Source organism: Dryobates pubescens, chromosome 13 (assembly GCF_014839835.1).
Source record: "Dryobates pubescens isolate bDryPub1 chromosome 13, bDryPub1.pri, whole genome shotgun sequence".
Classification (NCBI taxonomy): domain Eukaryota; kingdom Metazoa; phylum Chordata; class Aves; order Piciformes; family Picidae; genus Dryobates; species Dryobates pubescens.
The window spans coordinates 32,923,320-32,948,770 of record NC_071624.1 but is presented as its reverse complement, the minus strand read 5'-3'; the positions used below and the strand labels follow the sequence as shown (position 1 = coordinate 32,948,770).

The 25,451-nt window shown below is 58.1% G+C and overlaps 1 protein-coding gene across 3 annotated transcripts in view; it reads right to left on the bottom strand.

Moving 5' to 3' along the window:
- Positions 1–4,842: 4,842 nt before the first annotated feature.
- Positions 4,843–25,451, bottom strand: part of ACACA (acetyl-CoA carboxylase alpha) — a 112,393-nt gene continuing 91,784 nt past the window's right edge. For all 3 annotated transcript variants that reach the window (XM_054166712.1, XM_054166710.1, XM_054166711.1), the window contains 9 exons: positions 24,513–24,609; positions 22,054–22,150; positions 21,274–21,409; positions 18,599–18,776; positions 17,750–17,862; positions 9,355–9,509; positions 8,535–8,705; positions 5,693–5,829; positions 4,843–5,321 (listed from right to left, as the gene is read on the bottom strand). In XM_054166712.1, the coding sequence (XP_054022687.1) occupies positions 5,195–5,321; positions 5,693–5,829; positions 8,535–8,705; positions 9,355–9,509; positions 17,750–17,862; positions 18,599–18,776; positions 21,274–21,409; positions 22,054–22,150; positions 24,513–24,609 (1,211 nt within the window). In that variant the 3' untranslated portion in view covers positions 4,843–5,194. The remainder of the gene's footprint in view (positions 5,322–5,692; positions 5,830–8,534; positions 8,706–9,354; positions 9,510–17,749; positions 17,863–18,598; positions 18,777–21,273; positions 21,410–22,053; positions 22,151–24,512; positions 24,610–25,451) is intronic.

Sequence of the window (25,451 nt, the reverse complement as noted above, 5' to 3'; positions counted from 1 at the left end):
GCTCTGTAGGCTGCTGTGGGCCTGGTGCCTCCCCAGGAGCTGCCAGCTCCAGGAAGCCCTCAGAGCTTTTCTCTGTTCCTGCTGGTGCTGCTCCTCAGCCCTCTCAATCAGCACAGGGAGAGGCAGCAGAGGACAGGTCCCTGCCCTGTGGAGGAACTGTGGCACTTCCCTTGGAGAGGTGAGCCCTGGGTGTGGGTGGCAGGCAGGAGTGCCATGGGAGGGCAGCTCTTGGTGCTCAAGAAGCAGCTCTCAGGGAAGGGCATGGAGCTGTGCTGGCCCAGCAGTGACAGCCCTCCTGTGAAGCTCACCCAAGCTGCCAGAGTCAGTGTCTGGGGAGCTGTGGGGAGCAAAGCCCAGGGGCTGCAGGATCCAGGGCTGGTTTTCAGAGCCCTGAGGCAAGCTGTGGTGAGCATCCCGCGCTCGTTAGTGAGCCAGATCCTTCAGCTCAGTGTGGAGCCTCGCAGCAGGCTGCTCTGGTGCAGAGGGCTGCCCCACAGACCTCCCTGGCTGCTGTGGTCCTCTGGCTGGGAGCAGCTCTTTGGTTTCCCAGCATCATTTCCAAAGCTCCCGGTTTGGCAGCCAGGGCTCTGGAAGGCAGCCAGGGGAGGCACTTGGCTGCTGCAAGGCTGGTGTGGGTGGAATGGTTCCCGCTGCAGCCGGGGTCTGCTGTGCCGGCTGCTCTCAGGGCTGCTGGAACCCTGCTGCAGCTGTGCCACCCCTTTCCCGTTTGACTCCTGTGTCCTTCGCCGCTGGAGCAGCAGGGCAGGTTGGGTTTTGGTTGGGCTCCCTCCCCCTTCCTTCTTCCTGGGAGCTGCCGGCTGTATGTTAAAAGGGTAATGCGAAACACTTCAAATGTGATAACTTCTCGTTGGTATTGTTTGAAGAGATAAGAGTGAAAGCCCTGCTAAGCGAGCTTTTGAATTCACTTATCAGTGTTTAAGCAGGCTTGCCGCCCTGCCCCCACCTGCCGGGGCCCTACAGGGGGAGCCTGGGCCGGCAGCCGCAGCTCCGCAGGCTCCGATTCATCTGCTGACCTTGCCGGTAAGGGCAGCTCTCTGTTCCCGGCAGCAAAAGGGTCCCCGGCCCGGATTTGCAAGAGCTGCGGCACCAGTGCCGCCCGTGTAATCCCTGAGTAACAACTGCCCGGGCACCCCGCACGGCCCCGGGCACCGCTCCTGCTGCCCGGGCACCGCGCACGGCCCCGCGCACGGCCCCGGGCACCGCTCCTGCTGCCCGGGCACCCCGCACGGCACCGCGCACGGCCCCGGGCACCCCGCACGGCCCCGGGCACCGCTCCTGCTGCCCGGGCACCCCGCACGGCCCCGCGCACGGCCCCGGGCACCGCTCCTGCTGCCCGGGCACCCCGCACGGCACCGCGCACGGCCCCGGGCACCGCTCCTGCTGCCCGGGCACCCCGCACGGCCCCGCGGACACCCCCAGCGCCCGCCGAGGAGGGCACTTGGCTGGGGAAGGGGCTCTGTGTGGGAGGAGGCTGCAGGGTATTACACCCCCAGCACCCCCAGGCTGGGTGCCCCGTGCCCAGCAGCAGCTCCAGCAGGCTCAGGGTGATGGTGGCCGTGGCACAGGAGGGGCTCGGTGCTCCTCGGTGGGGGCAGAGAGGACCCAGGGTGCTTCTCACGGCGGCTTAGGAACAGTTTCCCTGCTGCAGGAGTGCTCTGCCCAGGGAGGTGGTGAGAAGCCTGTGGCCATGGCACCTGGGGACAGGGTTTGGTGGCTGCCGTCTGGGCTGGATGCTCTTGGAGGCCCTTTCTAGCCAGGACAGTTCTGTGGGGCTAAGCTTTCTTGCCGCTGACACTTAACAGAGGAGATCCCAGCATGAGCCTTGTGAATTCCTGGCACATCGATGAGCTCCCCCCAGTGACCCCTGCCCCTCTGCAGCCCACTGCATGGCCGCTGGCTGTGGAGCAGGGGGGCACAGGGGCTGCCTCAATCCCCTGTTGTCTGTCCCCCCCCAGCAGCCAAGAATTTCAACTTCCAGACAAACAACTTCATTTACAAGTGCCTCTAATTAGCTGCAGAATTAGTAAAGCAGAGTCCCCCCAGCTCGGGCAGGGCCCTGGGGGAGGCAGGGGAGGGAGGGAATCGCGTTTCCAATTATTGTCTCGAATTGCTAATTTGGTTATTGTGCCTGGGTAATTGTGAAGGGGATTGGGGGTGCCAGCCAATTTGCTTTAAATATTTGTGGGAAGGCTGAGCAGAAATGGAGCTCTGACCTATTTCATGGCCCAAATTGAGAGGAGAGACTGAAACAAAACAGGAACCCACAACAAGGCAGCTACAAAGCCCCAGTTTGTCTCTGGTTTTATTTTGATGTCGCTCAGCCCTCCCCAGGCTGTTGATGCAACAAAAGGTTTGCATTAAAGGAGGATGGGACTTTGATCTGGGGCTGGGGAGAGCTTACGGCTTTGGTCCTGCCTTTGCTTGGCATTTTAATGTGCAGCTATCTGTGGCTGAAGCGTTTCAAAGGCGCTCCTGGGGTTCAGCAGGGTCTGTCCCTCACCCACCCCCTGCTCTGCTTGAGGTGATTCAGGGCTTGAACTGGCAGGAGGCTGGGTGCAGAAACCTGTGCCCAAGAACTGCCATGGGCCAGCTGGACAGAGAAACAGAGACCTGTTGTGGTTGGCAAAGCCCTCAAAGATCAACCCAGCCATAACCCAGCACCACTGTGGCTGCTACAGTGTCCCCAGGTGCCACGGCCACAGGTTTGCAGGGGTCCAGCTCCTCCTGCTGCTGAGGATGAAGCCTGGGGAAAGGCAAAGCCACTGCCTGGTTTGTGGGGGTTCAGCTTGTCTCTGGCTGGCCAAGGTGCCAGGAGGGCCTTTGGGGGTTAATTTCAAACAGCAGCAGAACCTGAGCAGGGGTAGTGCCCAGGCCCTGGCAAGAGGCAGCGTTGTGTGGTGAGCCCGAGCAGCAGGTGGGGACGCAGCCAAGACCAGGAGGGAGTTTGCCTCCATCCTCCTGGCATCAGCTGCCACCAGCCCCGCTCCAAGGGGTGCCCCAGCAGACTCCTCGCTGTTGCCCTGAAGAACAGCAGAGCTCCCAAGGCCAGGGATGAAATTCATTGTTTTTATTAAAAGAATCTGAGGTAAGTGAAATTCTTCAGCACCAGCAGGACCCAGGGGGCTCCCTGCCACCCCTGCCCCGCTGCGGAGCCCACCCGCGGGCACCGTGGCTGCAGCCGGGCTCAGGGGGCAGTGCCATGGCGACACTGCCGCGGTGCTTGTGCAGGCCCAGGGCTCCCAGGGCTGCTGCCAGCCCTTGCCTCCAGCCCAGCTCCCAGGCCACAGCTGCAGTTTGCAGCAGTGAAGGGGAGCCTGAGCATGGGCACGGAGGAGCTGCTCTCGCCCAGCAGCGAGAGGCTCTGGCAGCAGCAGCCCCCACCCCGAGCAGCGGGCACTGGGCACCCCTGCAGGTGTGGCACCAGCACACAGGGTGTCCTGGTGACAGCAGAGAAGGAGCCCAACGAGGTGCCCCTGCCCCCTGCCTGGCTGAGACATTTCTGTCCTGTGTGTCCTGCTGCTGCCCCCCTTGGCAAAAGAGCGAGCATCTCCGGGGTGGTTCAGGGCTCTAGCGGGGGACAAAACGTCTTTGAAATCAACTTAGGGCTCTTAACTATTAAGAACAAGCTGGTCCCTCCCCAGCTCCACTGGCAGCAGCAGGGCTCTGGCACGGTGGGCAGGGAGGGGCTGCACTGCCCTGGGGAAGGGGCAGGGCAGTGTGAGGCACTGGCATCATCAGGGAGCAGTGGGCTCCTCAGAGCCTCCCTGCTGAGTCCTGCCCTGAAAGAGGAACTGAAACTGGAGATGACTTTAAGACACTCAGTGGTGTGAGCTCCCCAGCACTGCTCAGCCCAAGCTCTGTAACAGCATCCATGGGGTGGGGGCTGGCTGGAGTCAGAGCTTCCCTGACCTGCTCTTGTGGCCAGGAGAGCCACAAAAATCAGTGGGGAGAGAGCCCTGGGACCAGCCTGGGGGGGACCTGTGCTGCCACCTCCCCCCTGGCTGGGGCAGCCAGGCTCAGTGCCTGCCATGGGGACACCAAGTCCTGACTGCCTGCAGAGAGGAACCACTGCAAGAGGGTTACCAAAAGTAACTTTTCTTCTATTTCCCTCTCCTCACAGCAACAACCACAGCCCCCTGCCCAGCCACACACCAGGGCCAGCCATGCCTGGCAGCTCTGCTCCAGCCAGCAGCAGGGCAAGGTGGGGAATGGAAGGAAAACTCTGCTCGGAAGCATTAGGCTGAGATTGCCCTTCCAGGTCTGACCCCACTGGTGGATCTGGCTCCAACCCTTCCCCTCCCTCACCCAGGCAGCCTGGGTCTGTGTCCTGCTTCAGTGACCTGAAGCATCTGCAGCAGAGGAGCTGCCAGTGCCCATTCTCCCTCACTGGGTATGGAAGGAAGAGTGGCAGTAGCTGGGCAGCTGCCTTTTGGGCTCCTCTCATCCTGGTTTGTTGACCTGTTCTAAAGGACACAAAGGCAGTGGGGGGGATTTAAGCCTCCCAACTCCTGCCCTGGATTCAGAGCCCAAGAGCCTTCCCTGGGCACAGGGACAGCCCTGCCCAGCCTGGCTCAAGTGCTGCTGCTTTTCCTCTGCTGCTAACAATGTGGACAATGGAAACAAACCACCAGGGGCTGTCAGAGCCGAAAGGGCTGACTCGGGGCTGGGCTCCACTGCCCCCCAGGATGCCAGGCAGGAGGACCTTGGGCTCCCACCCTCTCCTAGGGGGCAAAGCCCATCCTCAGCTGCAGCAGCGCTCTGGCAGGGGGAACGTTGGCACTTGACAGCACAAAGCTGGCGCTGCCAGGCTGGGGAGGGGAGGGGAGGAGGAGCAGGGGGGGTCAGGGAAGGAGCCCTGCCGTGCCATGCCAAGGGCTCAGGGTGCCACAGCACCCTTCATCGCCTGGCCCTGGCTGTGCTCAGGCTCTTGAATAAATAAGGTGGAGCCAGGGCTGCCCGGGGCCGTGGCCCTGTGTTTCTCCGCCCCGGCCCTGGCCAGCAGCTCCTCTGCTTGGGCTGGTTTGGGAAAGGGAAGTGTCCCTCCTGCAGCCTTCCCCGAGCCTCCCTGTCGGTGCGGTGGCCACGGCCGGGCGGCCCCCGGGCAGCTCCGGGCTCGTCCTGGCCCTGCGCTGCGGGCAGGGGGCGCAGGAGGGGGCGCAGGAGGTCGCTGCTCTTACGTGGAGGAAGGAGAGTCCATGGTGGAGAGGATCCGCACCACCTCGGCCCGCTGGGTGGGGGAGATGTGCTGGGTCATGTGCACGATGGAATCCATGGCCACCTCGGGGTTGGCCTGCACCAGGCTGCAGAGAGGGCACAGGTCAGTGCCGGCAGCCCCAGCAGGCAGCCCGCGGCACCCAGGGCCCCCCAGCAGCACCTTCAGAGGCTGCCAGAGGCACCCAGCCCAGCCCCAGCCCCCCAGGGCACACAGAGCCACAGCTGGAGGCAGGGACGGAGAAAGTGATGGAAATGAGCAGCAGCCTGCTGTGGTTGGAGCTGGCCCAGCACCCTGGCAAGCTGAGCCTTCACCCTGCCAGTGCTGCCTTGGGGCTGATTGCAGGCGCTGTCTGCCCCACAGCCAGCCCCAGGAGCCGGGGAGGGCACAGGGCCCAGCGGGCAGGCTTGGCTGCTGGCAGTGCCTGTGCCCCAGGGCAGGCTGTGAGCAGGGCCCTACCTGCGGATCTGCTTGAGGATGTAGTCCCTGGAGATGTATTTGATGTTCTCCTCCACCACGGAGCGCACTCCCTCCTCCTCCGTCAGCTGCTTCTCCAGCCACTCCACCAGGTCCTTGTTGCTGTCCCACAGGTAGGCCTGTGGGCAAAGCACAGCTCTCACCTGCTGAACCGCTGCTCTGCACCCCTGCTCCTCCAGCCCCAACCCTGGACTCCCAGCTCTTGACAGGGAGGCTGCCCAGGGAGGCTGTGGCTGCCTCCTCCCTGGGGGTGTTCAGCGCCAGGCTGGATGAGGCCTTGAGCAGCCTGGGCTGGGGGGAGGCGGTGTGGGTCACAGCACCTGATCCCAGCACTTGTGGGATGCCAGCTCCAGCCCACAGCTGAATGAGTCCCTTCAGAAGGTGAGGGCACAGCAGAGGAGGCTGAGGGTGCCCCCAGCCCTGTGAAGCCTCAGCACCCCCCCCCCCGTTTTATCTCTTGCAAGCTCATTTCACCTGGCACTTGCTAGGTGGTTGGGTCCATAACAACCCAGGAGGGTGTCAGCCTCCTAATGGCCTCCTGGCTCCTCTCCTCTCCTCTCATTTTCTTTACAGCTCATTCCAGGCTGGTTCTGTTAATGGCTTCCAGAGGAGCAGGCCCCACATTAGCTCTCATTCATATTTATGTCATTTTATTTGGGTAATTAAACACAGAGCTCCTCAGCCAGAGCTGCCCCAGCCTCCTCTGATAGCTCTGCCCAGGTCCAAGGCAGAATGACAATGAGCTCAGTGCCATGGGGCAGCAGAGCTGCCACTGCTGCACCCAGCCACAGCCTCACTGCCTGCTCTAGGGCCCCATGGGGCTGGCTGGGTGGGGAAAGCCCTCCAAGACCATCCACTCCAACCAGCAACCCAACCCCACCATGGCCACTCAACCATTGCCCCAGGGGCCATGGCCACAGGTTTCTTGAACACCTGCAGGGATGGGGACTCCACCACCTCCCTGGGCAGCCTCTTCCTTTAAAGGTCACCCCTGGGACCTGCCTGGGAGCAGGGTGGCTGCAAGGGCTGCCCAGGGAGCAGGAGCACAGGGTAGAGGAGTGCACCTAAAGGTGAAGCTGACATGTGGGGGCAGCAAAGGTCCTGGAAGCCCTCAGAGCAGTAGCAGTGAGGCCAGCAGAAGACTTCTGTGCTCAAGCAGGTCCAGAGAAGGGTCTGGAGAGCAGGGCTGGTGAGGAGCAGCTGAGGGAGCTGGGGGTGTTCTGCCTGGAGAAGAGGAGGCTGAGGGAGACCTCATTGCTCTCTACAGCTCCCTGAGAGGAGGCTGGAGCCAGGTGGGGGTTGGTCTCTTCTCCCAAGGAACAAGTGACAGGGTAAGAGGAAATAGCCTCAAGTTGTCCCAGGGGAGGTTTAGGTTGGCCATGAGGAACAATTTCTTCCTCAAAAGGGTTGCCAGGGCCTGGCCCAGGCTGCCCAGGGCCGTGGTGGAGTCCCCATCCCTGCAGGGGTTTCAAAGCTGTGGAGATGTGGTGCTGAGGGCCATAGTTTAGTGCTGGGCTGGACCCAGTGACCTCTGAAGGTCTCTTGCAACCTACCAAACTCTGAAAACTCCATGAAGGTGTTGCTGCACCACAGGTGAGAGGCAGCAGGGCCACGGAGAAGCCCAAAGTGCAGCCCAGCAGTGCTGGTCCCACCTGGCAGTTTGTGCTCATCCTGCAGCTGAGTGCCAGCGACCCCTCCTCAGCCTCCAGCTTTTGCTCATTTCCTTGGGTTTTCTTCCTTCAGCCTCCTTAGGCTCTGCCCCTAGCCACGAGGGGAGGTGCTCCCTGGGTACCAAGGGGGCACTTGGGAAGCCTTCAAGGCAGAGCAGGGAGCCCAAGGAGCTGGCCTGCGGCTGCAGGCCTGCGGCAGGCTGGAGTGAGCCAGGGAGCCAAAGCCTTCCTTTAGCAGAGTATTTAATACTCTTATTAATCATTTTTAATCCATTTGCTTTTAATTAAGAAACAGCATGATGCTTTCCTATCAACATATGCCAGGGAGCAGATTAATTGTGGCTTAAGATAACTCTCCTTGATTGGTGTAATGTATTAGCTAACGAGCTGCCTGCTTTTAAAGGCGCTCAGACAGCACCTTGCAAAGCTGCTGCCCCCCGAGAACGCTGCCCCCCTGCCCTGCCCCCCCTGCCCTGCCCCCCCCGAGTGTTTGGGACTTTAAAAATAGCACAGGAAAAAACCTCAACATGAAATAAACCTCAGGCCCTGGGAGTGCTGTGACAGAAACCAGCCAGGAGCAGCTCTGGGGATGGCTCCTTCCCAGCTGGGCACAACTGGAAAGGAAATCCTCAGCACACCATCAGAAGGGGCCTGGGGATGGTGCTGGGGGGACACCCCCCCACCAAGTTACATCCTGCAGCTGGTTCAGGGCCCTGCCCCTGACAGCCTGTCCACAGGGCATCCAAGTGAGCAGCCCAGGGCATGGCTGAGAGATGCCAGTGGTGAGAGCTGGACCAAGAGAGGCCATGGTCTGCTCTGAAGGCAGGACAGGAGGGTGAGGAAGGCTGCAGAGCAGCAAGGAATCTCCACACCCTCCTCAGTGCCCCTGGGATGGAGCTCTGGGCAGCCTCCTTCCCAGCACTGCCCTGCCTTGCCCTTTGTCTTTGCCAGGTGCCCAGGTGTCCTGTCAGTGGTGCTACCTGCCTGGACAATCCCCATCTGGGTTTCCTGGGCACAACCAAGCACCCAAGCACAGCAGCCCAGGGCCTGGGACGCTACCCAGGGGTTTGCTTTCATCACCTGACAGCTCTCTGTGGATGTCTGAGAGCTCAGACTGCAGCTGGAGGCCAGGAGCAGGCCAGGGCCCCCTTTACCTTGACGGTGCCCTCCACCTCCACGAACCAGCGGCGCAGCATGGCCTGGATCTGGCCGTCGGTCAGGTCGGGGTTGGCAGCGTGGATCTTCCTCTTCACCACGTCCTCCAGCAGCAGGCGCCGCAGCCGCCAGTAGAAGAAGCTCCGGGAGGTCTTCCAGTCCAGGATGTCCTGCCAGGGAGAGGTGCCCCACAGCTGAGGGAGAGACCTTTGCACCTTGCTCCAGCAGCCACAGGCCTGCCCCCAGGATGTGCCCCAGCTCCACTGCTTGCAGGAGAGAAGGCAAAGGCTTCCACGGCTGAGCTTGGAAGCCTTCCTCCTCGTGGCACCACTCAGTCACCAGCAGCTACACCCAGGCTCCCCTGCCCCACAGAGCCCTGCTCCCTGCCCCACAGAGCCCTGCTCCCTGCCCCACAGAGCCCTGCTCCCTGCCCAGGCGAGCAGCAGGGCCCAGGAGGGAACCAGGGAAGTCTGATGGGTGAGGTTCAAACCCTGGCCATCAGCCATGCCATCACTGCCAGCTCCCCAAGGTGCCCTGCCAAGGTCCCCATGGGTACAGGCTCCCCACCTTCCCTGGGTCCCCTTCTTGCAGGGCAGCCTGCACTGTGCTCCTGCACTGTGCTCCTGGGCTCTGCCGTGGGCCCTGCTGAGCACAGGCAGGTTGGGGCTCCACAGGACACAGCACTGCACACTCTGGGGCCAGGGAAGTGCTGCGGCAGAGCCTCGGGCAGGGCTTTAGCTGGGGGCCCAAAGGCTACCCCCAGGCTGCAGCCAGCCCCTGGGCAGCTGCAGGGAGGCTGCTGCAGGGGCAGCCACTCACGGTTATGACTCCCTTCTCCTGCATGCGGCCCGGCGTGTCGTGCAGGTCTGCGAACTGCATGGCCACCTGATGGTAGATGGGGATCAGGAACTCCTCCCTCTCCTTCAGCTTGCTCTCCAGCTCCTTCCTCTCAGCAGGGCTCAGCTCGGGGGTGCCTGCAACCAGGGACAGCCACACCTCACACACCTTCACCTCACCATGGCCCCCTGCAGCCTGCTCTGGCTGCCCCTGCACGAGCAAGGGGCTGCACTAGGTGATGCCCAGGGTCCCTCCCAAGCCCCACCGTGCTGGGGTGCTCTGACAGGGCAAAGCAAAGGGCTGCTGTGCTCATGAAACCTCTGGCCACGGATCAGTGGCCATGGTGTTGGGTTGATGGTTGGGCTGGATGATCTCAGAGGCCTTTTCCAACCCAAACAGTTGTGTGCTTCCATGGAGGAAGGGTGAGCAGCTCTGACACACCAGAGGGAGAGTGAAGGTTTCCTCAGCTCCTGCACACAGGTGAAGCTCAGACTGCTTTTGGCCAGGACAAACATCAGACCATCAGCTCCCAGCATCCCCAAGCAGAGCCTGGAGTCAACCACCAGCCCAGGCTGCTGCCACTGCTCTTCAGGCAGGAGCTTCACAGGAGTTTTCACCATGGAAACTCCATTCCATTTAAATGCCAATGAGCTGAGCCATCAATTAAGTGACATTTACTGGACTTCCTCCTAAAAAAGAATAATGTCCTCACATGCAGTTCATTTAGCAAGAAAGATGGACAATGTAAAAGCACCTCCACAATTACAGCTTCTCCTGCAGGCTGCTTCCTGCCAGGGGCTGCAGAGCCTTGGCCTCATCAAGGAAAACACAGAGAGAGGTCCCCAGGCTGCTCCCCCACAAGCAGCACGGCCCAGGCTCAGTCACGGACTGACAGGACGGACAAGCCTGAAGCTGTGTCCAGCAGATAATGTCCTGTGGAGTCCATAATTCTTCATTCATCAGGCAACATCAGCTCTGATGAAATTAACTGATTAAAGCCAAGCCCTGGATGGAACAGCCCCTGGCTCCCAGGCACTGCCTGGGCACAGCTCCTGCCCTGTCCTGCAGGGCACGAGGGGCTCCTTGCCCACTGCTCCTGCTCTTGCCATCAGCACCCATGGCTGACCTACCACCACCACCACGAGCCAGGGCTGCCGGACTGAGGGACCAAGCCCCCCAGGGGCTGTTGCTGGTGGGTGCAGCACTGCAGCAGCTCTCACACAGCACCATGACACCAGGCCTGGCTTCCCACCTGCAGGCGTCCACGGCCTGCAGGCTCTGCTCTCATCTCCTTTGCTCTACAGCTTCAGACTGCATCAGGTTGCAAGGGACCCTCAGAGGTCATCGTGTCCAACCCCCTGCAGGCAGCAGGGACACCTCCAGCTGCAGCAGGCTGCCCAGGGACACATCCAGGCTGACCTCGAATGTCTGCAGGGATGGAGCCTCCACCACATCTGTTCCTACGTTGTTATCTCCTACCATCAGCTCCCTACATCCTTATCTCTTTCTAGAGCTGCTCTTCCAAGCCAGGCCAGGGGGGAGCACACCCCCACCCCATCTCCAAAGCAGGAGGAGGCCACAGAAGGCTTTGTCCCAGGCAGGGATGTGCCAGGTGCCTGCCAATACAAATGTCTCCCAGCCTTGCCAGTGCCAGTAAGGAGGTTTTAATGAAGAGCAGCACTTCCAGCCTAACAAATGCTGCATATTTATCCCCGTGAAGCATCCCAGGCTCCCCCAGCTCCCCACGGCCACCCAGGCACTCCAGGGCGTGCAGGCAGCCCAGCCAGGCCCAGCCATGATTTAGGTGAGATTAACAAATATGTCAATGTCTATTTTCTGCTTAATTTAAAAGCAGCCTCTATAAAGATTTTTGACTTCTGAACCCTGTTCTGCTGGAAGAAAGAAGGCAACAATGAGGAGGGGGATCAGGAGTGATTATCCCATCATCGATCCTTTGTCAGCAGCATTCCTTATTCACTGCACCATTGTAAAAAGCTAAGCTCTCGATCAATCCTCTAAGCCCCCTGCACAATTAAATATCTGGCAATGGCTTTTCTTTCTTCCCCACTCAGACCTGGAGGCCTCAGGCCCGGCGCTGCCTGCCTGCTTTATTTGTCTGCTCCTTCCTGGGCAAGAGAAGGCTCCTGCCACAAATCCTGAGCTGGCAAGGAGAGGGGCAGTTAAAATATGGCATTCCTCTGCTCTAAAGGCACTTGACAGTTAATGAAACTGCTCAAGTTTAAATCATAGGAGCATTATAGACCCGGGGTATGGATCAGCTGCTGATCAATAGGGAAACAAAAGCAGCAGCAGCAGCACTCTGGAACGGCCCAGGGCAGGGCAAACAGTGCAGGGGGGGGGCTGGCAGGCGGGGGGGTGCTGGGCTGGCAGGGGGGGGTGGGCTGGCAGGCAGGGCAAGGTGACAATCCAGAGCAAGAAGCAAGTGTGACCTTCCCGACTCAGCAGGCAGCACAGGACACTCCAAGCAACACTCCCTGCGTGCCACCAAATGCCACATCCACCCTGGGCTGTGCTGGGCAGTGCTGGGCAGTCCCCAGGCTTGCTTCTGGCACCCCAGCTCCACCCTGTGCAGAAGAGCCCTGCTCAGTGCCTCGATTCTGCTCCCATGAGGCTGCCCAGGGAGGTTGTGGAGTCTCCAAAGCCAGCTGTGGCCATTGTGCTCCTGGGCAAGCTGCTGTGGGTGCCCTGCTTTAGCAGGGGGGTTGGACTGGGTGATCTCCAGAGGTCCCTTCCAGCCCCTCCACTGCAGTACAAGGACTGCCAAAGCCAGCCCTTGAGACCCCTCCCTGCTGCCAGCAGGGACAAGGCCTCTTGCTGCCCTGAAAGGCTGCAGGAGCTGCCCTCGAAGCCACCACGACAGAGCCACACAGGGACCCCTCCTGGGATGGGTATCGATTTCTCCTCCTCTCCAAAAGTTAGGGAAAGCATCATGGCAGGGACAGCACCACCTGAGCCACTTTGACTGTGCCCCATGACACCAGGCAGGCCCCTGCCAGGCAGGCCCCTGCCAGGCAGGAGGGGCTCGGGGCCTGCGTGCCCTGCCGTGGCTGCGCTGGCAGCACCGGGGCTGCCGTTAATGAGGTTGCTGCCAGCTGGAAGTGGCTCAGCAGGGCCATGAATCACAGCTTCCCATAACATTTAGCAGCAAAGTGCTGTGCTTAAATATGACCAGTTTAACAGGTTAGACAAAATGACTTCGAGAAATGTTATTGTAGGTTCCCTCTGATTGCAGGGAGCTGGGCAGCTGCTGAATCAATTTGATGGTTTACGGCTTCAGAGCTGTTAACTGTGGGAGCTGCTCCCTCAGCCCCAGCACACAGCCTCAGCACACAGCCACTCTCCATTCCCTTGCCTCTTCCTCAGACAAGCACTCCAAGCATCAAGGTCTCTGACCCCACAGCTCTGCTGGGACGGTCCCCAGGCCTCCTGCCATGCTTTGCATGCTGACAGCCGGACAAAGGAGAGGGCTTCAACCCGGGCTCAGCTCAGCACACCCAAGAGGCAGAGACCTCCTCGGCTGCAGCCCTCCTCTGAACGAGCCAAGGCCATGCCAGGGCTCACCAGGGCAGAGGCCTCTGGTGCCCCTGCTGCTCAGACACACCTTGGGATGTGGGGCAAGCTGCTCCTCAGCTCTGATCTTCAGAGGTGACAGCAGCTGTCCCTCCAGGCCACAAAGGAGCCGCAGTAACAACTGAGTATCTGAAAGGTACAACTACTCCAGGCAAACCTGGGGGGCTGGGTAACACCAAACCCCCCCACACTGAGCTCTGTCTTCTCTTCTGCTGTGGGCATTCTTCTGAGCAGAGCAGTTAAATCCCACCTCAGTGTGTGCTGGAGGAGTGCTCTGCAGAAGCACACCACTTGCTCTGCCTCCCTGGCAGCACCAAATGTCCATTTTAAGCCTGGTTAGGATACCCCCACCCAACTCCCACAGCTCCAACAACAATCCTCCACCATGAATCTCACCTTCTCCTCCTCTGCCAGACAAAAAATTCAGCAAAGGCAGCAAGAATGCCAACAGCATCCAGGCTGCCCAGGTGACAGACACCTCCCACCCCAGCTGGAGGGAGCTGCTCCAGAGGGGACAAGGAAGGTCACCCCCAGCCACTCACGTCCCTGGAGAGAGCCCTTTTGGGGCTGTTGCTTGTTTCTTTAAATGAGACTGCTTGTAATTGCTTCACTAAATATTCAGCAGGATTTATGTGGTAGAGGAGCAAGAGGGAAGAGCAGTGAAGGTCACACCAGCTCCTGACACAGGCTCCAGAGGCTCCTGTGCAGCTCCACCGCCTGATCTTCCACCCTAGCCCTTTCCAACACTTTGCTCCCGAGGTCTCAACACTGGCATCAAGCAGGCAAAGTGCAGCAGGTACCCAGCTCCCCAAACCTCCTCTTGATGGGGAACATCTGCAGCCCCCTGGGAGGGCATTCAGGATGGCAGTTGTCAGGCAGGAGCTGACAGAAGGCAGCACTTGCTCCCCAGGACTCCGGACAGTGAATTAACAACAATTAACTGCAGCAGCTCCTGCAGCCAGGAGCAGCCCCTGGAGATCAGCAGCACCTAAAGAGCCAAAGTTACAGCCACAGGCTGCACCTGCCCAAGGCCCCACAGCAGCAGCAGCTCTCCTTAGGTATTGCTGGAGCAAACAATCAGCACTTTGATTAATTACAGCACTGAACACATAACCCCTCCAAAAAAACATTACTGGAGTTCAGAGCTGCAATCTGACTTCCCAGACCACAGCCTGGAACAGGACAGGCCATAGGGTGCAGAGCAGAAAGCAAGCTGCCAGGGCTGCCCCTAGGCGACCAGCACAGCCCTCACCAGGGGGCATGGCTGGGGCCAAGAGGCAGCTGCAGGCTCCAGCTGGCACCACCCCCCTGCACATCTCCCTGCGGAGAGGAGCAGCTCTGCCCAGGGGCAGTCCTGGGTTCGTGGTTCAGAGACTTCAGAAAGGGTTTGCACACTCTTGAGCCAAACAGTGATCCAGCACTCCACTCAGGAGCTTGTGCAGAGAAGCTCCACAGTGCTCTGCCCCAGAGTGCTGCTGTGCACACAATCCTAGGATGGCTCAGGCTGGAAGGGACCTCAGAGATCATCCAGCTCCAACCCCCTGCCATGGGCAGGGACACCTCCACCAGCCCAGGCTGCTCAAGGCCTCACCCAGCCTGGCCTTGGACACCTCCAGGGAGGGGACATCCACAGCCTCCCTGGGCAGCTTCAAACCATTCCCCTGGGCCTGTCTCATGTGGAGCACAGTGCTCCTCCTCCTGCACCTCAGACACTGCTTAGGGAAACGCCAAAATGATTTCAAGCAACCTTCAAGATGCTCCCTGCCCATGGCAGCTGCCTTCCAGCCCTAACCCTTCTCTGGTTCTATGCATGCCAGGACCTGTGCAGCTGCATGGCCTCAGCTGAAGAGGCACTGGCACAGTTAGAGCATTTCTCAGGGCACAGACAGCTGCTGCCTTTTACCACCAGATGAACACCTGATGGGAGAAATGTGCAATGCAAGAGCCACCCTCGCCCTGCCCACAGCCATTTTGCCTCCTTCCACTCCTATTCCACCCATTTTTCCTGTGCACCTGCCACAGGCTGTGCCCAGACCCTGCATGGCCAAGCTCTAATTGCCATAAACGAAGCAAGCTACAGCGGGTCCCCACGTGTTTAACAAGAGCCTGAGGCCGGCAGCCAGCACTGCTGCTGCACTTCCAGGCAATCCCTGCTCCCCTGCACCTCCTCCTGCTCCCGGGCCGGGCCGGGCGCAGCCCTTCCCTCCCTGCCCTCTGCTCCCCAGCGTTTGTTGGCTTCCAACAGCCCAGCTCCTGAGTGACATTTTAATAAAGCACAGGGCTAATCAACACTGCAGCAACAGTGCTGGAGAATTGATAATGAACAGATTTGTGTCAAATGATTCAATATCTGCCAGCCTCCCCTGCTCTCACTCTCCCCAGCCGCAAGCCCAACCCCAGCGCCTCCGGCCCCGCGGCTCCCTCCTTCCCCACCCCTCCGCAACAGGCAGCGGCGGAGAGCATCTCCCTCTCGCCGGCAGCTCCGGGGAGGGATGACAGCCACTCAGGGGTTAAAGAGAGGCAGTGAACCCCCAGCTAATGAGTAAGAATTCAGCAGGCAGTGTAAGATAAATGGAGCTTTCTCCGCTTCTGCTGGAGTCAGCATGAACCGCGGCCCCGCGGCTTGTTTGTGGCAAATGGAGTGCGCGAAATATCAAAGGGCAGTGATCCAGAAGAGGACCGGCTCTGACAAATTTTAAATTGGCCAGAAAGAAAACCGGCGGAAAAAAATTAAATAATATTAAAAAAAAAGAGAGAGAGAATCCAAAACAATTCTGCAATTCGCCCTGGTGCTGCTGCAATCTTGGCTCTGCTGCTCTGCTCCTGGAATGAGAGGCAAAGCAGCGGCAGCGCCGATCGCCGACGCCGGCAGCAATTACCAGCAGCTAAGTGAGATGCTTATCGCTGACTGAAGCTTTTAGAGCTCTCTCCGTGTACCGTCGGAAGCGACTCCTCTGGTGTTGCAGTCATTTTAATTAAAGTGTATGGACTTTGCTGGCAGTAATTACCCTGTGCCGGGAGAGGGGGAAAAAAAGCCCTGAAGAGGCTGCTGCCTCCTGGCAGAGCCCGGGGGTGGACTTCTGAGCCGTTCTACCTGGGGCTTTTCTGTGCAGGGCTCACTGCTCTGGTCCTGGAAGAGCTGGGGCTGCTCAGCCTCGAGAAGAGAAGGCTCCAAGGAGACCTTAGAGCTGCATTCGGTATCTGAAGGGGGCTAGGTGAAAGCCGGGGAGGGACTGTGCAGAAGGGCCTGTGGGGATAGACCAAGGGGCAGTGGTTTGAAACTGGAGTAGGGGAGGTTTGGGTTGGACATCAGGAGGAAGTTCTGCACAGTGAGGGTGGTGAGGCACTGGGACAGGCTGGCCCTGAACACCTCCAGGGAGGGGGCACCCACAGCCTCCCTGGGCAGCCTGTGCCAGTGTCTCCCCACCCTCACTGTCAAGAATTTCTTCCTCATCTCCAGTCTCAGTCTGTCCTCTTCCAGCTCAAAGCCATCGTCCTTCAGTCCTAGCACCACAAGCCCCTGTAAAAAGTCCCTCCAAAGCCTTCTTGTAGCCTCTCTTCAGGTACTGCAAGGCCACCACGAGGTCTCTCCAGAGCCTTCTCTTCTCCCTTCCTTATTCCCTTCCAACCCAAACCATTCTATGTATCCATGACCCTACATGAGCAAGGTCTGAACTTGGATAAAGCTGCTGCCTTGTGCTGGTCTGCAAAACTCAGACATCTGCCAAGCAGCTTCTGGCCCAGAAAGCAATCAGCACAGTGAGAGAAAACAAAGAGCAGCAAAACACTGCCACTGAAAACCACAGAGCTGTGCTGGATGCTATCAAAGCCATCCCAGGCAGCCTGATTCTCAACACTCCCTGCACCCTTCACAGCTGTTTCTCTCCTCCCAAGGCTGTCAGGAGGGTGGTTTGCACAGCAATTGTTGCACTGCCATAAATGAACCAAAAAAAGCCCAAGCCTGGAGTGCAAGAGCAGCGAGAGCCAGGATTCATCAGCTGCTTGCAGAACACTTTCCCTCCTGACAGGTCCCAAAAGGCTTTATACATTCCAGCCATCCCCACACGTGTCCTGCTTCCTCCTCTAGCGGAATGCAGGCAGTCTGGGAGGCAGAGAGAGGCTCTGTGAGATGAGAGCCTTACAGTGAGAGCCAGTCGAGAACCACCCAGAGCACCTCCCCGAGGCAGCACAGGGCTGAGCACATTCTGCTGTGCTGGGCTGCTGGGTGTGCACCAGAGATCACCCGGAGGACAGTCACAACCACCACAGGCACACCAGGGACAGGGGAGGCTCTGAGCACTGCAGGTCACCCCCTCCCCACCCAGGGGGAAAGAATCTTTTGTCTTCCCTGCAGGCTGAGGAGCAGACAGGTACCCCTACCCACAACTGCCTCAGGCACTGTGACACTCCAGCAGCCCAAAGGGTCCTGCACCCAGCTCTCAGTTACACCAAATGAGACCAGCTGAGGGCTTGGCTCAGGAGCTTTCAGCGAGCTGAGCAGTGGCTGAAGTGGAAGCTAGATTCCAGCACCTGCAGTAAGTCTCATTCAATAGAGAAAGAATCCTAAGAGAGGAAATCAGCTCCCAAGGGGCACTGCCAGCCCCAGGTGTGCCAGGGGCACACAGCTCTCCCCCCTCACAGCTTCTCTCAGCTGCCCAGCTTAGAGGACAGCAAATAAACCAGCATGAATTGGACAGAACGTCCCAGGGCCCCTTCCTGAGGTCTCTGAACACACTGAGTAGCCCCCAGGTGAGGGCTGGCTGCCCCCAGCCCCGTGCAGACCTACCCAGCCTCTCTGCCAGGCGGATGTAGACAGGGTCCACCCTCCGCATGGTCTTCACCAGGTCCTTCCTGCGGAACTTGATTTCCACCGTCCCCTCCGGCTCCAGGATTCCTCCTCTGAACAGTGGTGGGGAAAGAGAAAAGAAAGGCACTTTCAGCTCATCAGACAAGGGGAAACACAAGCTGGAATGCTCCAGTGTTAGCTAGCAAGTATGTGACAAAAAGGAGAGAAGGGGAGAGGCAAAACAGAGAGAGAAGAAAGGCAGAATCTTGGCCGTGGTTTACGCTTCCTCTGTCCAGCAGCCTGAGGCACAGCCTGGCACCAGCCATGCTCTTCAGCAGTCTCTGTGAAGCTGTGGTCTGACAGCTCTCTCAGAGGGTGTGTAAGCTGTGTGACAAACCAGCTAGCAGCCACCTTCATTAGAGATCCTGCCCAGGCCAAAGCTGGAGTGACTTGAAACTTGGCCTTGGTGCATAAAGTCACTTCAGCCTCTACCTGCGAGGGCAGGAGCAGGGCTGAGGAGGAAGGGCAATGCTGGGGGTTATGGAACAGCAGCAGCAGGGACAATTATTTTCCCCATCTCCAACCTAAGCCTCCCCTGGCACAATTCCAGGTCATTTCCTCTCCTACCACCTGAGACTAGGGAGAAGAGACCAAGCCCCACCTGGTTCCAGCCTCCTCTCAGGGAGCTGCAGAGAGCAATGAGGTCTCTCCTCAGCCTCCTTCTCCAGGCTGAACACCCCCAGCCCCCTCAGCTGCTCCTCCCCAGCCCTGTTGTCCAGAGCCTCAGCAGCTGTGCTGCCCCAGGTGTGTAGCTGGAGCTGCCCAGCAGGGTGGGGGCAGGCGCTGTACCTGCTCTCCCGGTCTGCATACATCTCCATGTGCCGGGGGTTGATGGTAGGGTCAATCACCACCCAGGAGCCTCCCCTCAGCTCTGCCTGGGGGGGGATGTAGACAAGCACAGGCTGGTGGTACTCCCTCAGGCCATCCACGATGTAGGCACCAAACTTGAGCACTTGGTCATACATGTCTGCAGAAAGAGCAAGCCAGAGCATGGCAGTGCCCCAGGGCTGTGCTGGGGTGCCTGCAGGTCACCTGCAAGGTCATTGTCCCCTTCTTTAGCCATGTCAGATGCTGAGGAAGAGGAGAACTATTCATTCCTTCCAGCCCTAAACTCTTGGCAGAGACAGTGAGGACTGAGAACCAAAGCAAACTCCCAACCTTCTCCTTTGTCCTGGGTGAAGAAAAAGGCCTCAAAAGGGGTGACAAATTTATTACTAATTACACAATTATTTGATTATGTAGTGCCAGTAATAAAGCACTTGAAGCACTTTCAGCTAATTCTAGTGTTAAGAAAATAATTGCTTGATTCAAATTATTTTAACTGAATTAATTCTTTCCTGGACATTTTTTACTGGTGCTACATAATAAAATAATTGTGTAATTAGCAGCACATTCCTCACTGCTGCCAAGGGGGTGTATTTCAGTCAGGTTAAGTGCACTCCTTGTGTGAACAAGGCAGAGGGAGGAGGAGCACAGAACTTGAGAGAAACTCAACGTTTTCTGTGCCTGTCTCCAAATCTCCTTCAGGTTTGGCATCAGCAAGCTCAGGCTGGGGAGATGGAGCCCAGGGACAGCACAAGAGGCAATGAAGGTGCTCTTGTAGTGGGTAAGGCTTGGGGGGGGCACCTCTGAAGACCACCAAGTCCAGGCTCCTGCTAAAGCAGGGTCCCCTAGAGAGGGCCACACAGCACAGCCAGATGGGCCTTGAAAGTCTCCAGAGATGGAGGCTCCACCACCCCTGTGGGCAGCCTGCTCCAGGGGTTTGCCACCCTCAAAGTAAAGAAGCTCCTCCTCCTGTTCAGATGGAATTTCTTCTGTTCCAGTCTGTGCCCACTGCCCCTTGTGCTGGCACTGGGCACCACTGGTGCCACCTTTCAAGTATTTATAAACACTGAGAAGCTCTCCCTTCAGTCTCCTCCCCTCTAGGCCATCAGCCCCAAGTCTCCCAGCCTTCCTTCACAGCAGATTTCTCTTCTCTGCAATACAGAAGGTGTGGCCACGGCCCCTGGGGACAGGGTTTGAGAGCTGTGGTGGTGTGGGGCTGAGGGGTGGGCTGGATGACCTCAGAGGGCTCCTCCAGCCTGAACATTCTGTGGTTCTGTGGAGGGGTCCTCTGAGGAGGGCAGAGGTGTCCCCCAGCCAGGTTCCCACACCCTCTGCTGTTGCCTGCTCAGCTGCAGAGCGCAGCAGTGCTGGCTGCACACAGACAGGAGCTCACTGGAGGCTCCTCTCATGCCCCTGTGGGTGCAAATGTTGGCAGCCAGCTGCATCAAGCACCTGGGAAAGGCTGCAGCCAGCCTTCTGCATTTCCATGGTGCTGGGCAGCCTGCCCTGAGCCCCCCTGCCCGGAGCAGAGCTGAGCAGGCTTGGCTGGGCTGTCAGACAGGACCTGGAGCTGACCACCAGGCACAGGCTGGCTGCAGACACAGGGATGTCCCTCCCAGACAAGCCAGGCTGGCATGCAGCACCCAGGGGGCAGAGATTTAAAGCAGGCTTTTTGTGCTGCTGAGCTGGGGGTTCTTTAATGCCTTTTTTTATTGTTATTTATAACCCATCCTAGGGAAAAAACCAACAACAGTGCTGAGTAAAAGCTGAGCATCCTCTGGGAGTGCCACCTACCTCCTTTATTCCCTTCTCCTTTCCTTTCTTCCCCCCCTTTTCCCCCTCTTTTGTTTTCCTTCCACCCCCTTCTTTTCCTTTTCCCCCTCTCCTTTCCCTTTCCTTTCCCTTTCCTCCTTTCCCCTGTTTTGCATTTTTTCTTTTCCTTTTCTCTTTTTCTCTTCCTTTTTTCCCTTTGCCTTTTTTTCTCCCCCCTCTCTTTTTTTCCCCTCCACTAATGTCAATTTTCAGCATAGCAAGAGCTGTCTCTAATCTTTTCCTACTCATTACACACAATTTTGGAGTCATTTTACCCACAGTGCAGCCTGCTCCTGGCAGTGTGTTTGTGTGCACTGAGGGGTGGCATAATTGTTTATTTTCCCTCCCCTGCATAATCCCCCAGCCAGCACTGAAACCCAAACTGCAAACTGCCCCCCAGGGAGCATGGAGAGAGTCAGGAGGGTTCAGCACAGGGCCCAGCAGTGAGCAAGGTGCAGGAGAACAGCTGGACTGAGGTGCTGACCACCACGGCTCTGCTCCTCCCTCCTGGGCACCAGGGCTCCCTCCTCCTCCTGCTGCCAGCTGGGCTGGAGCACGTGGGACACAACCACAGAACTGTTTGGGTTGGGAAAGGCCTCCAAAAGCATCCACTCCAACCAGCAGCCCAACACCACCACTGCCACCAAACCCTGTCCCCAAGGGCCATGGCCACAGGTTTCTGAACACCTCCAGGGATGGGGACTCCACCACCTCCCTGGGCAGCCTCCCTGACCACTCTTGCAGCAAGGCAATTGTTCCTCATCTCCACCTAACTCCCCTGGCACAATTTCAGATGGCACCAAAAGTGGATCCAAACTGCTGGTTACCTTTCATTCCTCCAGAGAAGCCTCTCCAGTTAGCAAAGACCATCAGAGGCAGCCCCTCTCTGTTGAAGTCATTGATAGCTTGTGCAGTCTTGAAGGCAGAGTCAGGGAACCACACCTGCCCAGCCTGCTGGATTATCTGGTGGGAATGAAAACAGCCTGCTAGGGTCTTGGAAGACATCAAGGTAAGAGCTGGCAGAAGCCCACAGGAATGGATGCAGCAAGAGCTGGGCTGTGGAACTGACAAGGAGGAACCCAGCACCTCGAATGCTCAGCAGCTGCTCGCCCACAGCAGAATCAGGACAATCCCCTTGTCACCAGCTCCAGCAGGAGGGTTCCCACTGATTCAGCTAAGGAGAGGGAGAGCATGGAAAGGCTGCCTGCAGCAAGGGGGTGAAGGAGAGGAGAGAGAAGGATGTGCCAAGGAGAAAACCCCAACGAGGTGATGCTGGGCTAGAGCTGTGAAAGCAGGCAGAGGAAAGGCAAAGCATGAGAGCAGAGACCACCCAACCCTGACACTCTGTGATCACAGTGAGGGAACAGGGAAAGCTCCTCTGCTTGGCAGACCTCCTGGCCCTGGGCCCTGCAGCTCCCCCAAGCCACAGGAGAAGCAGCATGCAGGGGCCTCAGCTGCCCAGCCGCTGCTCCAGCAGCAGCCACTGCTAGCAGCTCACCAAGGGAGGGCTGTACTTTAGTCCCTCGTTTGGGGGGGGGAATCCTACCAAAGAAAGAGTTCACCTGCAGAGGACAGACAGACAAGCAGCTGAGCACATCTCAACCTACCTTGGCCTCAGAGTCCAGGTTTGCAGGATCAGCAGGGATGCTGAGCTCCACCGTCCGCGTTTCTACGGCAACCACTCCTACAGGTATCCCTCCCAGCCTGGTGACACAGGAGACAAAGCAGGATCCCTGCTGCTACACAACGGCATCAAAACACTCAAGAGAGACAAAGAAGGCAAGCAGATGGCAGAGAAGCCTTCTGGACCCTCTGAAGAGTTTAGGCACCTGGCTGGAGAACTTCAGAGCAGAAGTCAGAGCTGCAAAAGCCAAATCTCCTGCTACACCTAGCAGACAGCCCCTGGAGACAGAACAGGGCATGGCAAAGCCCAGCTCTGGGGTGAGCCAGCCACATCCCCACCACTGCCACCTGCCACCCTCACACTGTGACACTGCTGCTCCTGCCCATGACCAACAAATGTGAAGAGCCAAGAGCTTCCCCAGCGCTGTCCCCTGGTGAAATGCACCCACAGGCTGCAGGACCAAGCAAGGCTGATGCCCAAGCCACCCTAACCCTCCCTCTCCCAAGAGGCTGGGGTGAATGATGGGTAAAGGTTTGGGTTTGTCTGTGTCCTCCCTCCGTTGCAGGATGGCAATGGGTCAGTGACAAAAGGGCAGTGGACAGAAACTGGAACTCAGGAGCTGCCACCTGAGCATGAGGAGCACAAGGAGAAACTTCTTTGGTGTGAGGCTGCTGAGCCCTGGAGCAGGCTGCCCACAGAGGCTGTGGAGTCTCCTTCTGTGGAGAGCTTCCAACCCCACCTGGATGTGCTCCTGTGTGCCCTGCCCTGGGTGCCCCTGCTGTGGCAGGGGGCTTGGACTGGATGGTCTTTACAGGTCCCTTCCACCTCCTGACACTCGGTGATTCTGTGACCGCAGGGGTGGGAAGCAGGCAGCAGAGGAGTGCAGGCAGCAGGAGGATGCACACAAAAGGCATCTTGCTGACAAGTGCTCACTCCCAGGACAGAGTCCCAGCAGAGCCTCAGCCCCACGTGCTGCAGCAGGAGGGGACAGGGCCCGTGTGCAGGAGGGGCTGAGCAGCTCCCCACTGCCCGTGATGAAGAGGCTGCCCAGCAGCTGTAATTGCAGAGCCGTCTGCGACGGTAACTTACAGCTGGGGTGTGCAGGCCCAGGTGACCTAATAAAGAACATCTTTATCCAAGTATTACAGTTATTTATTGAACTGGAAAACAGCTCAAAACAACTTCTGTTTTCCATTATACTTCATATAAATTTTATCAGGCCAGCACATGAAGATGCTCCATCTTGTTTTATAGTGTGTCCCTGGACAAGTTGCCATCCAATAATAAAAGACAATTTACAGCCACCAGCAGACAGATTCCAAACATCCACACAAGAGATGAGTTTTGGCAGCACTTACAGTAACAATCCCAGAGGAGTACATCCCTACTTGGCTGGGTTTGTGTTTTCCCACTGCCACTGCTCCTGACTGAAGTCCCTTTCATTCCTATTACAGATACCTGGATGGGAGAGCTTGGAGCAGCTTGGAATTTGGCAGGAGAAAAAGGAACTGCAATTGAAGCTGAGCAGGGACCTGAGCAGAGATCTTCCAGCTTTGCCAAACCACTGATTCCAGCCCTGCCCCCTGGAGCACTGCTTAACATAAAGCCTTGAAACAATTCCCAGATGTTGTGAGATGAAACTGATACAAGGGAGAAGAGACTGAGCCCCCCCCCCCAACTCCAGCCCCTCTCAGGCAGGTGAAGCAGCCTCAGCTTTGCTGTTTCACAGCATGACCTCTGCTCTGCAACCCTCAGGAGGGCTCTGGGGAGCTATGGCTTTAAATTGGAACAGAAGCTGCCAGAGCCAACGGAGGAGCTAAGAGCAGCTGGGAGCCTGGCTGGCTGTGCCAGCTGTGCTGTGGGGGTGTCTGGCAGTGAAACACAGCATCACCAGGGCTGTCCTGCTGCTAGGGTCAGGCCCTGAGTCACCAGTTGGGTGAGGCCAGAGCTGATGGAGTCAGACCCCAGGGGCAGCCAGAGGATTTCCAGAGGCTGTGAGGCTGAGTAGGGCATTTGGCTCTGGACTGCTGCCACTGTGGCACAGCCCTCAAAGGTCAGCTCCTGCCCTCTGCCATTTCCTTTAGTTTTAGCTGAACTTCCCTTGCAAGCCAAAGGAAATGCAAAGCCATCAGCTGCCTGATGTGCCTGCAGCAGTCAGGGCTGCAGGAAGGCCTCACTGTGCCACCAGCTGCCTAGGGAAGCAGATAATTGTCTGCCATCGTTTTCAACAGCATCTCTTTTGGTGCATGGTGAAGCTGCCAGCTCCAAGCCAGACAGGAGGAACCACCAGACCATGCTTCACTCCTGGGGCAGAACCCTACCCCACTCAGGTGATGACTTGGTTTTACTTACAGCCATCAGCTTGCAAAGCATCTGCCAGGGAAGTGCAAAGCACAACAGGAACTTGATTTCTACAAAGGTCCAAAACCCCTCAGACTTTACCTTGCTCTGCCCACCACAACAGTCTGTGCCCAGGGCTGCATGATCTCCAGGAACGAGCCATGGTCAAAGAAACCACTCTGCCACTGTCCTTTTTGATCTGAAGAGAAGGGGAAAACATGGGAATGTCAGAGGCAGGGAAGGGAGAGAGAACAGCAAAAGGAGCAACCCAAACCTGCTCAGAAGTGCCAGTGGGGAAGGTGGCCTTGGCTGTTTCTCCATTTCCAGCTAGGTTATAACACAGGGGAACGCTGGACAGCTGAGCATTACTCTGCCCTCAGCCATCAGCTCTCATTTCATTTGCTAGTCTGCATAAAGGCAGCAATTGATCAGCCACAGCATCATTTACTGGCAGAGGCTGGGGCTCAGGGAGCAGAGCCCTTGGCACCTCTCAGTAAGTAACTCTGCTTTGCTCGAGCCCCCGCAGACAGCTGTCCAAAGGCAGCACAGTCACTGGAGATGTTCTTCAGAATGCCCACTCCCCACTTCAGCTTGCCTCACCTCTGGGTTCTTGGCTAACTTTGCTTTTAAAGAAAGGACACTGGAGAAAGACAGGACCTGAACACAAACATTTCTGGGCCGGTCTAGAACCCCCGAGCCCGCGCCGCCGTGCCGCACCGCCGCACGTTCACAGCTGCACAGATGGCACTGGGCTGGAAGGGACCCTCCAAGGGCATCTTGTCCAACCCCCTGCAGGCAGCAGGGACACCTCCAGCTACAGCAGGCTGCCCAGGGACACATCCATGCTGATCTTGCATGTCTGCAGGGATGGAGCCTCAACCACATCCCTGGGCAGCCTGTTCAGTGTCTCTCCACCCTCACTTCCTCCTGATGTCCAACCTAACTCTGCCCTGCTCCAGTTTCAAACCACTGCCCCTTGTCCCATCCCCACAGGCCCTTCTGAGCAGTCCCTCCCCAGATGAAATGCAGCTCTAAGGTCTC